Source organism: Schistocerca americana, chromosome 2, assembly GCF_021461395.2.
Source record: "Schistocerca americana isolate TAMUIC-IGC-003095 chromosome 2, iqSchAmer2.1, whole genome shotgun sequence".
Classification (NCBI taxonomy): domain Eukaryota; kingdom Metazoa; phylum Arthropoda; class Insecta; order Orthoptera; family Acrididae; genus Schistocerca; species Schistocerca americana.
The window spans coordinates 542,454,122-542,472,404 of record NC_060120.1 but is presented as its reverse complement, the minus strand read 5'-3'; the positions used below and the strand labels follow the sequence as shown (position 1 = coordinate 542,472,404).

The 18,283-nt window shown below is 46.8% G+C and overlaps 1 protein-coding gene across 1 annotated transcript in view; it reads left to right on the top strand.

Annotated features, from left to right (window-relative positions):
- Positions 1-18,283, top strand: part of LOC124594155 (agrin-like) — a 47,508-nt gene that overhangs the window by 9,180 nt on the left and 20,045 nt on the right. Inside the window, exons 5-6 of the mRNA XM_047132510.1 lie at positions 1,342-1,503; positions 18,013-18,209. Coding sequence (XP_046988466.1) covers positions 1,342-1,503; positions 18,013-18,209 — 359 coding nt within the window. The remainder of the gene's footprint in view (positions 1-1,341; positions 1,504-18,012; positions 18,210-18,283) is intronic.

Below are 18,283 nucleotides of genomic sequence, written 5' to 3'. Positions count from 1 at the left end.
ATAACTGACTCCACAAGTATACGAGGGGAAAGCGTGCTGCGTGGAGTGGCCGCATGGCTAGAGGCGCCATGTCACGGACTGAGCGGCCCCTCCCGCCGGAGGTTCGAGTCCTCCCTCGGGCATCGGTGTGTGTGTTGTTCTTAGCATTAAGTTAGTTTACGTAATGTGTAAGTCGAGGGAACAATGACCTCAGCAGTTTGGTCCCTTAGAAATTCATGCACATTTGAACATTTTGGAAAGCGTGCGGTTCAATTTACATAAATAATTAATTATGCCAAATCTGTGTGCATAATGAGTACCATGTTTCTTGTATGTTGGCTGAATGCAAACGCGGAAATGAATTTCGATCTAGTGTTTGGTCAATTTTTAATAACAATGCAACAATTTTTATGCTTCAACCTGCTACCGTGTATCGCCATCAGAAAGCCAAGCAGTAGGTGTAAACCTGTGGTTCTGCTCTGAAAGAAAAAGTGAGTCTTCACATTAATTGCTTTGGCAATAACTGGCGAGTACTCCACCAGCCTTCTGAACGCTTGGAAGAAAGCTGCGTCAATTGCAAAGCCAAAATGAAGTAACCTTTTACGAGGAACTGCACATGTTCTGATACACCTTGTCATTGTTAGTAACTAAGAGAGACGACAAATGACTTGCTGGCAGATTTATCCTAAACATCAGATTTTGTGGCAACTTACGTGCAGTTATTCCCATATCTGAGCCTATCTCCAAAGTCGGACTTCGTAGCATCCTAGTGCAATTATTCCCACATATAAAACCATCTCCAACGAAGTTGTAAATACAATCTACTTCCTAGGAAAATGTCAAACCAAGTTCATTAAATTAAATGGAAAAATTGGTCTGGTTTAGCTAAAAACATAATCCTTTCCTATGAAGTCCTATAATTTCCTCTGCGTGCCGGAAGTGGATGCATCGGCATTTTAACAGAATAGTAGAAGGAAATTTCTTGACGAAACATCGCTACCCTCTTTCACGTGCTTATAAACCGAAAAAAAGGTTTTCTATCAGCCTTTTTTTTTTGTAATGTAGAGGAGATACTAGAGCGATCAGAGGCGATAAGCTTCTCTGTTAACAGTATTATGCGTACTTGAGCAGTTTACAATATTATTTCATACAATACTCTTTCATAGTTCTAGGTGTTAGCAAAGCGTTGTTGGACCCAGATGCAAACTCCTCAACAACCAGAAATATACTTATAAAGGGAAACGTGTGTAATCCATCTTACATGCGCCCTCAATGGCGTTGTTGGTTTCCATCTGCGACGGACGAGCTACAATTGGCTCTTCGTGATATAGGCGTGTGAGTATTCGTGTGTGGTGTTTGCAGGTCCCCGCAGAGGGCAGAGCTCGGCCGCTGGCAGCGCGCTCTGGTGAGCCGCGCAGGGCGCAAGGCGTGGCTGAGGATTGGCGAGGAGGAGGGGCTGCTGGCCGCGGGGGAGGCTCCGCCCCCACTCGCCAGGCTCGACCTGCGCAGCCCGCTGCTGCTGGGGTGAGTCCAGTACTCTGTTCCTCATCTCTTGTACCTACACCATATACAGGATGTTAGGCATATAGGTGGAGATATTGTAATCACTGTTATCTTAATATGTAGACACTTAGTTGTTGTTTTTCCACTGCAGACACTAAAGTTGCTTCTCAAAGTCATCTTGCGTAACATACTGTATATGGACCAGCTGGCCTGCTCATAACTGAAGACACTTTTCAATGCCGTTAGGCATACTGCTTACCAAATGGTCCAGATAACACTGTGGGACATCGTTTCGTTTCTCCACAAAGGTCTCTATTTGGTCTCTGGTGGGACAGGATGACTGTCAACTGTTCGTTTTAGCATGGCCCAAGCATTTTCAATGCAGCTGCGGTCTAAAGAATATGGGGGCCATTTCATCCGAGTGTTTGACGTTCCACTACGAAAGTGTTTACAAGATTGTGACGGTGAGGGCAGGTATTATCATCCATCAGCGTGAATCCCGCTCCAATATTTTCACCAAACGGAGTCACAATGCGTGCAAGTATGTCGTCCCGATACTGCACACTAGCTAGCTTCATATGTATTGCCATAAGCCGTGTCCTGTGCTCATATACGATTCCACTTAGAAACATGACTGAACCACCTTGATATGAGTGGCGATCCACGATACAGTTGGTCAGTTGAGGTGGTAACGTTGTCTTCGTTGCATCTACACACGAATTCGAGCATCGTCAGAGTGGAGACTGATACAGGTCTCATCAGAAAAGAGCGTTGTGTCCCACTGCTGCCTATTCCGCAAAGCCTGGTTTCATGTCCATGCGAGACGAGGCCCTCTCCGAACCTGATTTACAGGAGGAACCTTGAGAAGTCTTCTGGCATGTAATCCCTGCTCATGGTGCCTATTTCGTATCATTTGCGTTGACACCTGCACTCCCGTAGCAGTTTGGAACTGCTGCCGTAGACATACTCTTATACGCAGATATCGGTTCCGCACACCGCGGCCTGTACTGTGACGGTCCAAATTCTAGAGACCTTACTTTGATTCACAGCGACATTCACTGCGACATCCACCAGTCCCATTGGCTGCCCCATTGGAGTGACTATAAGGAGCCTCTGATCGTATGTTACTGTTGTCCAAACCATGGTTCAAATGGCTCTGAGCACTATGGGACTCAACTGCTGTGGTCATAAGTCCCCTAGAACTTAGAACTACTTAAACCTAACTAACCTAAGGACAGCACACAACACCCAGCCATCACGAGGAAGAGAAAATCCCTGACCCCGCCGGGAATCGAACCCGGGAACCCGGGCGTGGGAAGCGAGAACGCTACCGCACGACCACGAGATGCGGGCTGTCCAAACCATCCTGAAACGACACAACTCTCGTGATGACACACAGCAAAAGTACTGCAATGTTTACAGGAGACATGGTTACCATAGACTGCACATACTGCCCCCTCGTGGTAGAAACATGGACTGTTTCCTCTAGAATGATATTACAAACAAACCAATGTACTTATATCATAAAGTGTTTCTAGGCCACAATGCCGAAATTTAAAGTTTCGGCAATATGAAACATTTATTTTGACCACTGTATATGCAGTGATGCTGTAGCTATGCTTCAGTGCGGATGCAAAATAATGTCCGACCTCTCGCGGCAATACAGTAGGGCTGGAGCAAAGACTAATGATGGACAGGGAACACTGCAGAGTGCGGCATATGGAGATCTGGGTTGGAAGGGAGACGTGCTCGGATAGTTGAATTGACACAGTCTGCTCTTGCCACACGTTCTAAATATAGCGCACTCCTTCAGACAGGGCATGATCAAAATCACTCTTGTACAGGATCACGCCCGACCACGTGCATATGAGGTGGAACGATTCCTAAGAGACGATCTACGTCTGGATCTCTTGCACATTATGGACATCCATTTCTCGATTACAGTCAAGATGATAAATGCCAAGATGTGCCCGACTGGGGTGAACAAATTCGTGAACTTACTTAAATCCAAACACCCCGATGGTCCCATCGAGGTCGTTACAGTGGATCCCAGAGCCTGGACTTGCACGCCCTTACTGTCTTGGAATTCCGGTTTGAGGTACATGCTGATGTCGTAACTGCGGGCTTCCGACCGTATGGAAACGTGGTCTGAGAAATCGCGGACATTTGAGACCTATAACGTGTACAGTGGTGTCCGGCAAATAAAGATCGAACTCATAAAACACGTAACGTCCTACATGGTCATCGGCGGTTGCTGTGCGATAGTGATGTACGATAGCCAACCACGCACGTGTTCTGGTTGTGGTCAGGAAGGGCACGCCAGGTCAGGGTGTATTCAACGCCGACTGACACAGACACCTATCAGATCGGCCCCATCGGCGGCGGCGACTATCATTACCCTCACTTACGTGAAAACGACGAAGTGATGAAGAAATAACCGATCAAATACGGGTGCTGATGTCCTGCGAATCCAATAAGGACACGACCAAGGTCTCACGCCACCCCAGGCGACGACAACCCTGGAACATCCCAAACCGCTGTGACCAGGGGACCCTCAAGAAAAGATGGACTTTGATAACCGACATCAGCCTTCCTTACTGAGGGAGCGATGGCGAACGATCACCACGCACACTCTGACACGGAAACTCGTGTCTACAAGTAATGATTTCCTCGTAAACATAAACAGCGTCGGCGCGCATCTTCAGACGATTGCCTCCTCCGCACGACGTAACAGGACAGCGACGGCGTTGCAGAGGGCTAATGGACGTGTCGCTACTTGGGCAGGCCGACCTGATCTTCCACACTCTAGATATGGTCTCGTCTCTTTCCGACCTGCTGGCTAGAACGCCAGGGGAAGATGACCCTGCATCAGTTGCCCGTTGGGAAGAGGTACGTGATCTGACCTTTGGAAATTCTACCACAACAGCAGCCAGCAACTTACGGCTCGCGGGCAGACGAAGTTCGTGACGCTCTGACAGAAGAGGGAGGGAGGGAGAGAGAGAGAGAGAGAGAGAGAGAGAGAGAGGGAGAGAGAGAGCGAGGAAAGTAAGGGCGATATCCAATGTACTCTTACCGCTCCGGTGACCAAGTAAGTGGCAGTGAGTCAGCGGCGTTTAGTCGACGATATACCATTCCTTCGTCGTCCTTGACGACACCGCCTGAGATGGAGACAAAATAACAAACTTTTCGGCTGTCAACAATCAGACTTAACACTATCAGAACCATCCATAAATTTTCAATGCTGCAAGACATGCTTAATGCTGAGGATATCAACATCGCTCTCCTGCAAGAGGTATGCGTAGCCAGCTTTCCCGGCGTTTTCGATTACACAGCTGAAGTCTGCCACGCTTCACCCACCGGCAGCGGCATCGCCCTCCTACTTAGAGAGGGCTTGGTAGAAGGTGACGTTCAGTATCTCCCCAATGCACGGGGCATGGCCGTCACAGTGAATGGAATCTGACTCATCAATGTTTATGCCCCTTCCGGTACAGCTCGACAGTGGGAACGCCTCAGCATTTTTGCAGCGGACATTGCGCTGCTCTGCCAGGGTCGTTTAGAAGGTCTGGTGATTGGTGTGGACTAACTGTACACAAGCGCCTCCGGACCATCTCCCATGCCATTCTACGTACGCTGAGATTGACATACTCAGCCCTAGGATGATGAACTGACTGCACAAAACCGGCTCTCAGGCGAACCTTCATTAAGTATGGTAGAGAAAGTGCTGCATGGTGCAGACACACAATGGACTTTCATTTTACTACCTTCAGAGAATGTTCGCTTTGGACTTTTCTCGGGCCTTCAATCAGCTGTTGTTGCCGTGTTTGACAGAGATATACCAAGAACTGGTGTCTCCAGTCGTACTAATCCCTGCAACCTTTTCAGAAGGACTGATAGTCGCTATTCATAAACCGAATGGTGGGTCCCGTATCCATGATTACCGTCCCTTGACGCTGCTGAATAGTGACACAAAAATTTTCACCAGATTGATGGCTACCCTTTTCAGGAGTACAATACAGTATCAAATTTCGCTGCACCAAGCATCTGTGGGGGATCCCCACAACATACATGCAGCACTATGCCAATGTAGGGACTTGATAATACTGGCGAAAGTTTGGAACATACAAGGTGCGCTGACATCCATCGACTTTAGTCAAGCATTTGACCAAGTTGACTGCAGTTCGCTGGAGCACGTGATATCTGGACAGCTTTATCAAAGGGAAGTGGTGATGCACCTACTTTGCGATGTGTCGTTTGGGTGTTCGTTAACGGTCGTTTGACGACAGCCGTCCAAATACGCCATTCTGTGCGCCAAGGCTGCCCGTTATCAACGATATTATACGAATTGGCCTTAGTACCCTTGTTAGGTCGTTACGCCGTAGACTGACTGGAATGATGCTCAGTACTGCCATCTTCCGATGCACCACCTACGCAGACGACTTGATGCTGGTCCTCCGTGGCGGTGATGATATGAGAATTGCCATGGAATGGATCAATATCTATGGGGCAGCGGCCGGTAGCTGCATTAACGTCGAAAAGTCAGTCTCCATGCATACAGGGATGGGACTGCTACCTAACAGTGTCACCCCAATTGGGAACCGCGCGACCGCTACGGTCGGAGGTTCGAATCGTGTCTCGGGCATGGATGTGTGTGATGTCCTTAGGTTAGTTAGGTTTAAGTAGTTCTAAGTTCCAGGGGACTGATGACATCAGAATTTAAGTCCCATAGTGCTCAGAGCCATTTTTGAACCCCACTTGGGTCAGCGACCAGACGCGATGCATGGGTTTACACTGCGTGAACGATATATGCTGCAAGACGACGTGTATTAACAGGAACCTCTTGCACAAAATAAGGGATAGCAGATCGGCGCCTGCACACTTTGAAGATTCTCCATAGGACACACTATGTCAATGTCGCGCATCCAACACGTCGCATAGGTTCTTACAATAACGAATTCAATGGCCTGCAGCATTATGGCGACTCTCGGTTACTTCGTAAGCACAGGAATGTTGTTCAAAGTTGATATGAATCCCTAATCCTGCCCAGGGTCACCGAGGACCAGGACTAGTAAATGTTTACGATAGAGTGGTGGCCTTGATTGTTAGTCAACGTTTACGTTTATGGCATCGTCGCCCCACGAGAGTTGCCTCACGAGCTTGCTTCTGAAAGCACTAGCGCCAGTCTGCCCCGAGCCCGGGTGTCGTTGCAAAACATCCTGGCACCATTCTTCTACCCTGAGGCATTTCTGTTTGTAACTCAGTTATAAATGCGACGCTCTCCAGGCTCCACCGTTGGCGACGGCGAAGGAGATCTACAGCGCCATGCAACAGAGACGACAACTGAGTGTAGTGAAAAAAAAAAAAGAAAAAGAAAAGAAACTCCAGCACACAACGTCGTGCCGTGTGGTGAACAGTTCACATAGCCATGCTCATGTGTCTAGTGCACCTGGTATGTGACAGTCAATGTAAAACACATCATACAGGAATGTCTACACAAATTCTGCATGGCTGGATTCCCCAACTACGTGCAATGTAATGTGACTGACACAGACTAACATGGCCTTAGCTGCAGAGAGGCCACAGCGGTATGACACTTCGACAAACAAATGTTAACTTTTCTACTGCTGGTAACACAAACACACATCACCACTCGAACTCTTCTTCTTCCGGACGAGAGGTACTATCCAAGCACCAAGACCAACGATTTCACGTGGATGCGTGGCCATGTGGTCCATTATTTATTCAGCGAAGGCCAAAAGGATGTAGGCCTACTTTATTTTTGGAACTACATGCAGGAACGGCCTTATGCAACGCTTAAGAACCCCAAATACAGACAATTTTTTTCCAACTTACTTCTGTATTGTACTACACAACCCGCCACGCAGCTGGATCGTATCCATGGCGAGAGATGATGAACATATTATAACGCAGATGACTTTAGAACGACCCACGGTGATCCAACAAAAGATACGAGCAGATACGCTAGGACGGTCTGGCAACTAGTAATGCAGTAAATGTTTGTTTTGTTTCTGTCAGAGGACGATCCTCCCTTTTCTTTTCTTTCTTCTTGGCACGACGTGATGACGTATATATAGATTGAAAAAAATTAATAAAAAAATTTGCTTCTGGATAGCGTTTAGTTTGTTCTTTTATCCTGTTCCCCTTGCGCTTTCTTTCTCCCTTAACGAAGGGGACGCCATGGCCAGGACTCGAGAGACTTTAACCGCCCACTCTGTCCCCCCCCCCCCACACCCCCACACCCTCCTCCAACCGCCGACACCATCCCCCCCCTTTTGTTTTAAAAAAAGGTTGGTATCGTGGTAAAAAAAAATCGGTTGAAGCGACCGCTCGCGTAAAGCAGTAAATCCGGGTTCGAATTGCAAGCCGGAACAAATTTTCATCTGTCACCACTGATTTATTTCAATGCCTCAAAGCAGCGAAAAGTCGTAAGTATCTTTCAAGTATCTTTGACTTGCTTGAACCATGCATAGTTGGAGGTATTAACCAACCTAAAACATACTACTGGTAATGGCTTCAATTATTAGCCTGCAAATTGAGTAAAATACTGTTGTAATGCTGTTCAGTAGACTGTCCTCAGTCGTCGATAAATATATCTGCAATTGTACCCGTGACACAGCCTATATTAATTATGAGAGAACATGTGGAACATCTATGTAGAAGACGCATTTCTGGTTGATATAGAGGAAACTGTGAAACAAATGACAGAATAAACTCGTCATCATTCGATTAAATAGGAAAACAGTTCCGATGCATACTGTTCTCTATACCTTCGCCTGTACTTTGACAGACAGCCTCTTAAGATGGTTCAAATGGCTCTGAGCACTATGAGACTTAACATCAAAGGTCATCAGTTTCCTAGAACTTAGAACTACTTAAACCTAACTAACCTAAAGACATCACAAACATCCATGCCCGAAGCAGGATTCGAACCTGCGACCGTAGCGGTAGCCTCTTAAGACATAATGATAAACTGTTCATTTCACATGACCGTGGCGGAAGGAAGATCAGAAACCACTGTTACTTATATGTTGTCACATTTGGTCCAGGCCACCTTTTGACCATAGTTCGGGATGGGACCTAGATCTTATTTCTGTGAGTGTAAAGCAGCAGTCACTAAAGTACTTATCCCATCTTGGCTGAACTTTTTGGATGCCTACGAGTGGCCAGCTATTGCTCTCTTGCTGTGTGAGGAACAGGAGGACACGTCTGTTTGAGTTTGACCAGCCTTTCATCTGCCAGTGGCCCTTCATTGCATTTTGTCCCCTATTGACACTTCGCCAACTTTTGATCGCACTCTCTTTCCTTCTTTCTTTACTAGCGTTTAACCCCTCTTAAGGGCTCAGCTGTTTTCGAGACCTGGCAAATGTCTTTTTTCTTTTTGTTTAAACTGTGGCGCAGGCTCTTGCTCTTTGCACAGTCATCACTATGTTACTGAAGTCATGTGCGTCATCTGTAGGTGGATCATATAAAGTTTGTTCTGTGTGTTATCCCATTTTGTATATCGTATTTTTTGAGGGAGATATTGTGAAACAATAAAGTACGTGGGTCATGAGAGTCGAAAACTGCTCAAAAGCCTCTGGATGGTACACCAGACCAACGGTCGTAAATCGGTCATGTGGGTTCGATATGGGTCTCTCTTGCAAATTAACGACCTACGCGTTTAGCTACAAGAGCAGGTCCGTTCTCTCAGTTCGCATTCATGTAATAATCCCAGAGACCCACAGCAAGAAATTCCGTCGTACCATCAAATACTGAGTTTGTCTGAAATGTGCATCTGGCGCAAGCGTTTCTGTGCCGCTGGTATCTATGTGACTGTTTCTTTTAGGTTCTAGCGTGTTAACAAATAACTTGTCAGTTATTTATTCGCCCAGGATTATTTAAGTTTTTGTGATTGTCCATTAACTTATGGGACGCTGTGTATATTTATACACTCTCTGATCGAAAGTACTTGGACACCCCTGTGTAACACGTAGGTAACCACTACACGCCACGACAGATGGGTCTAACAGAATAAATGAAGTGGCGAGTGTTGTCAGTAGCGAAGCAGTAATGGCAGAACGAGGTGCTGAAGGGAGTTCAGTGACTTTGTATGTGGGCAAGTCATTAGATGTCACCTCAATGACAGATCCGTCAGGGACGTTTCAACCATTATAAAGCTACTCAAGTTTCCTGTTAGTCCATCTGATACGTATGAAAACTGTCGTGATATGAACCATCAACACTTACACAATTCACAAAGGTGTGTGTTACCTCAACAGTGTGTGAATTCCTAAGGATCAAACTGCTGAAGTCGTCGGTTCATTGACTTACACACTACTTAAACTAACTTAAACTAACTTATGCTAAGAACAACACACACATCCATGACCGAGAGAGGAATCGAACCTCCGGCGGGAGGGGCTGCGCAATCCGACAATCAGACAGCGCGGCCACGCTACACGGCTTGTGTGTTGCTTCACTTCAATTACGTCCACTCACATAAAGCATCACTGATGAGGCAGCATCAGTAATGGGGTTAGGCAGTTTCTGGCAAAACTTGCATTGTTGCCACATTTATCCAAGATGGCTGATTCGAGATGGCAGCCATAGATGTGGCATTTCGCACTGACATCATGATAGGAAATTCAGATTTTGGCAACAAATGAGGTACATTAACTAACCTAACTCCTCCCACCCCTCCCACCACTCCTACGACGTACCCACACCCCACCACCACCCGACCCCTGGAAATGGCGGGAAACAGTCAGTCTCTGTCCAGCTGCTGGAGAGAAAGTTTAGGTTAATGTACTTCATTTTTTTGTGGGAAACTGAAATAAAAATAACTTCTCATTACACATCTATATACATAGTGTTACACAATGAGTGCCTAAAATCGCAATACGGCTCAAAATTGACGATATCACACAACTGCTGTTAACCTGGCTGGAAAAAAATTCACAGTACCAGTCGAAACTAGTAGCAGCCGGACCCAAAATAAATAGTAACTCTACATAGGATGCTCCCTTCACCTACAATCGAAATGATCTCTATGCTCCACTTGTAAATTGGTGCCAAAAGACTCAGTCCAAAGTGATAACTGAAACAGCCCCTAAACTGGTACACACATAGAAATTATGCAATGTTAAAAAGCGATAACTGCGATGATATTGAATAATCGGACTAACATACCTGCTACTGATAATAACACCATGCTAAAAACTAACTGCACAAAGAGTAACACCACATCGTCTGTAGATTAAAGCCGTATACTGCAAGATATAAAAACAATACCACAAAGCTTCGTAAATTACCAGGTGTACAGAGGAGTTTAAAAACTACTACACACGGCGGCCGTAATTACGTATCTAATGCGCAGCATGGCACAGCATGGGATCCTCGGCTGCCTGTGGGACTATAGTTTTAGCTCACTCAGTGGTCTGCCGACGACTGCGGCTTGTAGAGGAGCCGCCGCATGCGCCATCGAATTAGCAGTAACCGACCTAACAACTGCGCCAGACACTTGTTGTTTTACATAGGTACTGCCAACCGCTGCGCCATATTATGCCTGTTTACATACTTCTGTATTTGAATACGCTTGCCTACACTAGTTTCTTTGGCGCTTCAGTGTGTGTAATAAATCACAAACAGTGGTAAAGTGCATAGTGGACACGTCACATACTACTTAGGGCTGTTTTCCAGCCACAAATGTTTATGCGGCAGCCAGTTTACAAACCCGAGGATCATACATATTGCTGATCAAGACCTCTCATCGTCTGAAATATTCCTTTTTGGCTATTGGTTCGCCATTGTAAGGCACTTATTTTAGGATCATTTACCGTCTGTCGCAGACCGGTAGTGTCAAAATGGTACTGGCGGTAGAGGATTCTAAAATTATTTAGAAATAATGAACTAAAGGTCTCATTGCTTCGAAGTCAATAACGAGAGATCTGTAGCCGCCCATCTACTTTCAGAAAAATATGAGATCCAGTCACGAAATTAGAATACGCACACTGCTAACAATTCATACACTACTCTCCAAACTAGGACCAGAGAGTTCCACTGTTAATGTCTACAACAAACAAATAGGAATACTGCGGGAAGTAAATGGGTAAAAAATCACATAAAACGCACCACATTCAAATTTGCACGGGAACAAATGTAATTTATTGCCTTCGATGAAATATCGCCATAAAATCCCCTTCGTTCAGTGAAACGCCACGTGCAGTTAGTTAATGGCTCCACACTTTAATATAAGATCTGTTTTTCTAACGATCATTTGCACGCTCACTAAAAGCAAGACTCACACAGAAAACCAGAAAAGGACTAATTAGAATTCCTCATCCGAGAAGGGAATGCACTTTCGAATTTTGCAGTCTTTCTCGATATGAAAAGTAATTCTGTTCCTCGCCAAGGATCACTAATTCCCGACGTCAGTATAACACTTTACAACGCCATCCCCACCCTATAGGTCCTCACGATCGCTACAGGCAAACACACACAATTTCGCAAGCTCCAAACCGCTCCACGAAATTATTTTAAAAATCAAGCCTTTCAGTCACTGAGTCTCCAGAGCAAAACGTAGGAAGGAGGTTCTGGCGGAAGTAAATCTGAGAGGAAGGGTCGTGGATCGTGCTTGTATAGCGCAGTCGCTACAGTACTTGCCTATGGAAAAGATTCCAGTTTCGATTCCCAGTCCGGCATACAGTTTTAATGTTCAGGGATGTTTCAAGCCAGCGCACTGTCCGCTGCTGAGCGATAGCGGCGGCAAGAATTGTCCAGTTAAAGTACCTACAATCTACAATGAATATTCATTGTAAAATGTAGATACTTACGGACAATTATGAAGATGATGAAGTCCCAAGCTCCTTGACAGAGCATAGGGGGCGATGCGGGAGACCCGCACCGCTGTACTAGGAAAGGTCCTAGCGGAGGTGGTTTGCCATTGCCTTCCTCCGACCGTAATGGGGATGAACGATGATGATGAAGACGACACAACACCCAGTTATCTCGAGGCAGGTGGAAAACCCTGACCTCGCCGGGAATCGAACCCGGGACCCCGTGCTCGGCAAGCGAGAACGTTACCACGAGATCACGAGCTGCGGACCTATGGACAATTATGGCCGCCGTAATTAGAAACTCCTTATAAGGCAATGCGTCCTGCCAAGACCTTCAGAAGTTTATTTCCACAAAATGCTGATCATTATGAGAAAATTATCAACTTTTGAAATCAGCCACATAAGCCCAGTACACTACCCATTCAGGAGGATTAGAAAAAAAGCAGCCATCCTCCCCAGGCCGAACAAAGTCTCTGTGCCCACGCACCGGAAACTGGTTCTTATGTTTACAATAGCGAACAGGACAGCAATCACGCGCAGCAGGAAACGATACGTTACAACTTGCTGCTGGTCTGTGTACAGCGCTAAAAGGGTTGGACACGACAATTGGAATACGCTGAGGCCCCGTTGGGTAGTGGTGGCTCATCTGGTTTCTTGCACGTAACGTTAAGGCGGTATTACACGACGCGCATAACGCGTCCAAGTTACATGCAGACGACCTGCTACCTATCATCGGAACGGATGAAGCTGCGATTTTAGCACACGGTTTATCCAGCGGGAAGAAATAGGATCCGTTCTATTCAGTCGTAGATTCACGCATGCGCAGTAGGTGTATTGGCGCATGCGCAGAACGCGTTTTCAGCGGGCTTTCTGTTTGTACACACGTGAGCTCTTGAAGCCGCGTAGGCCTATTGCTTAACATATTGTAGACATTTTCTCAATGAGTAATTTTTTTTTAAATGGAGTAATAAAACAAATGAAAATTCTTTCTTTTTGTATTTCCTTTGTGAAAAGTTGTACATCTCGTGATAGCTTCTTAGTGTAGAAATGGAATGAAACAAAGACAGTATAAGTGTGCTTATTGAGGCAAACAGCAACGGAAGGTGTCTCTATGATCCTCTAGATACGCTGTACAATAAAAAGGTACGACTAAAAATGTTTTCTTTTGAGTTTGTAAGTTTTATGTAAATGTGATATATTGATTTTAGTTTCGATACGTAAATGTGGTATATTAATTTAACTTTCGACGTGTATCTATCATCTTAATTGGTGAAAGTACCGCACGTGTTTGACTCGGTTGCATGTTTTATATTATTTCAGCATTCCAGCAAGTATAGTGTTAGAATAGTCTCAAGAGTCAGAGCAGTTGTGCCAACCACGACCAGTGACGACAGTAAAAGTCGTTTTGCAGCTTTGCGGTTACACGATTGTGAAATAGCTTCCCTCAGTCGGACACTGTCACTGCATATACTGAAGGAATAATTGTGTCCTCCACGTTTAAAATTCCGTGAAACGTTAACACCGATAATCATTTGCTTATATATGCATGACATAAAAAGAACACTTTAGTCTATAATTCCACATAAACATAACGGATTTTCATTCTAGCTGCACAAAATAACGATAACTGCTTAATAAATACGAACTTCGACCTCTCAGAAGTTTCAATATGAGTAAATTAGAGCTTTACAAGACTATCAACTTCCACATTCAACGACGTGAAGAAGCCCGCAGTTCTCCACATGCACGCTTGGGGCGCTAGTGCAGATTTACACGTTAGGTGCATCGTGTAGTAGGGCTAACGAAAAAGTTGGCAGTTCCAGACTCGTACGCTTGGAACGCTGTTGAAGACTTGTATTCAATAAGGCACCAATTTATGGGCCGACCGACAAACGGACCAATTTCGTGGTAGCCCACACACGTCCCAAGCGACTGCATTCAGCGAATGCAATGCCGTTCTGTTGTGATTTGTCACTGTGTTTATGCTCTACGACGTCCCGCTTGGTTTTACACGGAAACCAAAACGGGGATTTGCCTTGGCTGTTTTAAAGATAACAAGGCCAAAAAAAACCAGAGAGAAAGCTGTGGTAAGAGAAGTCGTTAAAGTACGGAAAGAAATTCGCCAGTGGCCGAGTGGTTCTTGGCGCTTCAGTCCGGAACCGCGGTGCTGCTACGGTAGCAGGGCCGAATCCTGCCTTGGGCATGGATGCGTGTGATGTCATAGGCTAGTTAGGTTTAAGTAGTTCTAAGTCTAGGGGACTGATGACCTCCGATGTTAAGTCCATAGTGCTTAGAGCCATTTGAACCATTTTTTTGAATTTCACCAAAGCTCTGTTACTTAAGCAGCTAGGATCCAACGATTTTCGCAGTTATCTAAGAATAGATGAATCATGCACTTCGGAGCGGCTGAACATCATCAAACCACCGTGAAAGAAAGAGAGTACAGCCATGAGAGAGGCTGTAAGATGCGAGGAGATGTTGTTAGTTGTTAGCTACATTACGATTTCTAACCACTGGCAGACGTTAAGAGGACCTAAAATTAAGTGCTGTTGTATCCTCACACTTATTAAATAAAATGATTCCTGACACCTGCAACGTGCTGACTGAAGTAATACGTCATGGTAGAGAAAAATAAATAAACAAAAGAAGTCTGTATAAACGTTATTAATTTATCTACATAGCACAAAAATTGACCGGGAAATTTAAGAAACTAATTTCAGATTCGAGGGTCGTGGCGCAGATCATCAAATAAATACACCACCACACTTTCCCCTTGGTTAGATGTAGGCTGGCCTTTGTTTTAACACTTATAACGCTGAAGCAAGTATATTTTATGAATTAACGTCCATTGAAGGTCGATATTTCGATTTTTAGATTAAAAAAAATATGGTTCAAATGACTCTGAGCACTATGGGACCTGACATCGGAGGTCACCAGTCCCCTAGAACTTAGAACTACTTAAACCTAAGTAACCTAAGGACATCACACACATCCATGCCAAAGGCAGGATTCGAACCTGCGACCGTAGCAGCAGCGCGGTTCTGGACTGAAGCGCCTAGAACCGCTCGGCCACCACGGCCGGCTATAGATTTCATTTCCCATGAAATCCTAAAAAGAGTAATACAAAGGACGACTGTCTTTTATTCTCTCTATGTGCCACACGAAACAATTATGGATTCCTTAAAAAGAAGTGCTTTATTTCTTGCATCTGTATTGCTATACCCCTCCAACGACGTGTCCCACGAACATCTGCAGTCTTTAAATTCCTCCAAAAACTCTATCTTTAAGGCTTAGTTCGCCTCGTACCCTGTCACGCATGTTCGAACAGCATTTAACCCGGCGCTCAGTGTTTTTTTCCTTTATTTTGATTTCATTCCCCTGCCCCATATGGGCAGGGGAGGGCTGTCAGCAGCACAATCCGCCGCTCTTCAGCCGAGTGACATGACAACTAAAACAAGAATAAAATGTTACATACATAAGGAGATAAAAAAAGGGGAACATAAAACAGAGTAAGGGGAGAAAATGGAGGTAAAAATACATTGACATGGAGACATTCATGGGGGACAGTTAAAAAAGTCACCAGAAAGTTAAAACACACAGTTGGCGATTCTTAAAATACAGAGAAGGCACTGGATGCACATGCACTGGTTAAAAGTTGGCCACAGTATTTAGAACACTCCAGAGCAACACACTTAAAACCCACTTGGAGCACACATGACGAAGAATAAAACTGCCAGGTGGGACCTGCCGAGGGAAAGGTCAGAGAGGATGGAAAAGGAGGGGAGAGCAAGGGGCAACAGGGGAAGCGGCGGGATGAAGAGAGTAGGAGCGTCAGCGGGTACACTAAGAGGCAGGAGACACAGGGGGCAGGAGATGAAGAGGGAAGACAAGGCAGGATGGAGTGCAGAGACACTGAAAGGGGACACAAGAGAGGGAGGGGGAGTAGGAGGGGGAAGCCGCTCAGGAGGAGGGAGGGGGAGGAGAGGGAGCCCTGAGGAGGAGGCAGAAAGATGGGGTTAGAGTTGGTAGGAAGGGTAGATATCAGGGCGAAGCTGATCATTCGGGAGGGTAGATGGGGGGAGTTGCATTGGGAAGCGAGATGGAAGGTGTGGAGATGGAGAGAGGGTGGGACACAAAAGGCGCGGCAACTGGTTGGGGGTGGAGAGGAAGGGAGACAGCAGGGGTGAGGCGGATCAAGGCGGCGGACAATATATAGTTTGAGGATGTGTTCAAGGAAAAGGAGAAGTTGGGGGAAGGGGAGGAGGTCGTAGAGGATGCACGTGGGGGACAGAAGGTGGATGGGGAAGGTGAGGCAGAGCTCATGGCGCTCGAGGATTTGGAGGGCTTTATAGAACCAGGGAGAGGCGGAAATCCAAGCTACGCTGGCATAATGGAGGATGGGGTGGATCAAGGATTTGTAGGTGTGAAGGATGATGGAAGGATGCAGACCCCACATCCAGCCGGACAGGAGTTTCAGGAGGCAGAAGCAGTTGTGGGTTTTGTTTTGGATGGTAAGGAGGAGTCCAGGTGAGGCCAAAGTATTTGAGGGTAGGAGTGAAGTGGATAGGATGGCCATAAATGGTAAGGTAGAAATCATGGAGGCGGAAGGAGCAGGTGGTGTGGCCTATGATGATCGCCTGGGTCTTGGAGAGATTGATACGGAGGAACCACTTGTTGCACCAAGTGATGAAATGGTCAAGGTGGGTTTGGACGGTACGTTGGGACCATGTAAGGGTAGGATAAAGGGCTAGGAAGGTGGTGTCATCAGCAAACTGGACAAGATGAACACGTTGGGGAGGTTTGGCCATATCAGCAGTGTATAGGAGATAGAGGAGAGGGTAAAGGACAGAACCTTAGGGTATACTGGCAGAGGGATAGAAAGTACGGGAGTTCGAATTGTGGATAGTCACATAGGAGGGACGATAGGAGAGGAAGGAAGCAGTGAGACAGACGAAGTTGACGGGGAGAGCATAGGTCTGGAGTTTGAAGAGGAGCCTGGGATGCCAGACACGGTCATAGGCGTTCTGGAGATCAAGGGAAACAAAGATAGCGGAGTGACAGGAGTTAAGTTGGAGGGAAAGAAGATTGGTAAGGTTGAGGAGCTGGTCGTAGGTGGAGAAGGAAGGCCGGAAGCCACATTGGGTAAGGGGAAGGAGGTGGTGCTGGTTAAGGTGGCGGTGAATACGGTGAGAGAGGATGGCCTCGAAGACCTTACTGAACACGGAGGTGAGGCAGATGGGACGATAGTAAGAGGTATCAGAGGGGGGTTTGCTAGGTTTAGGGAACAGCAGGACACGGGAAGTCTTCCACAGGTTGGGGTAAAATCCAGTGGAGAGGAGGACATTGTACAGGGTAGCAAGGACAGACAGGAAGGATGGGGGGGATTCCTTGAGGTGGCGGTAGGTGACGCCATCATGACAAGGGGCGCTGTTGCGTTTGGCGCGCTCAATGACGAAAGGCGAACTTTTGTCTGGCGGTTGGCACGACAGCGCTACACAGTGCACATATTGGGTGGTGTGGTCGCCTGTCGGTTGGTCCTACCAGCCTGACATCCCGACGAGGAAAGTTGGTCGATCGGTCAAGTGGCCTGCACACGTCCGATGTGTCGGTCTGTCGATCGGTCGGTTGGTGCGTGTGTAGAGGCCTGTAGGTGTGTCGTGTAGTGCCGGCTTGAGTTGCAGCCAGCGCGTGCTTGCAGAGCCCCCCGCGGCGAGGGCGTCCCGGCGGCGGCGGGCCTGCGCGGCGCCGTGCAGCGGCTGTCCGTCAACGGCCGCCTGCTGGAGCTGGGGACGGCCGCGGCGCAGGCGTCGCCCTCCGTGCCGCCATGGCGAGGGCCGCTCTGCGCGCACCCACACTGCCTGCCGCGCTGTCAGCTCGGCGGCCGCTGCAGCCAAGGTGAGGCCGGCACGCGCTCGCTGCAGACATGCTGAGGCCACAGCTCTTAATTTCGGAAAATGGCTGGCGTAACA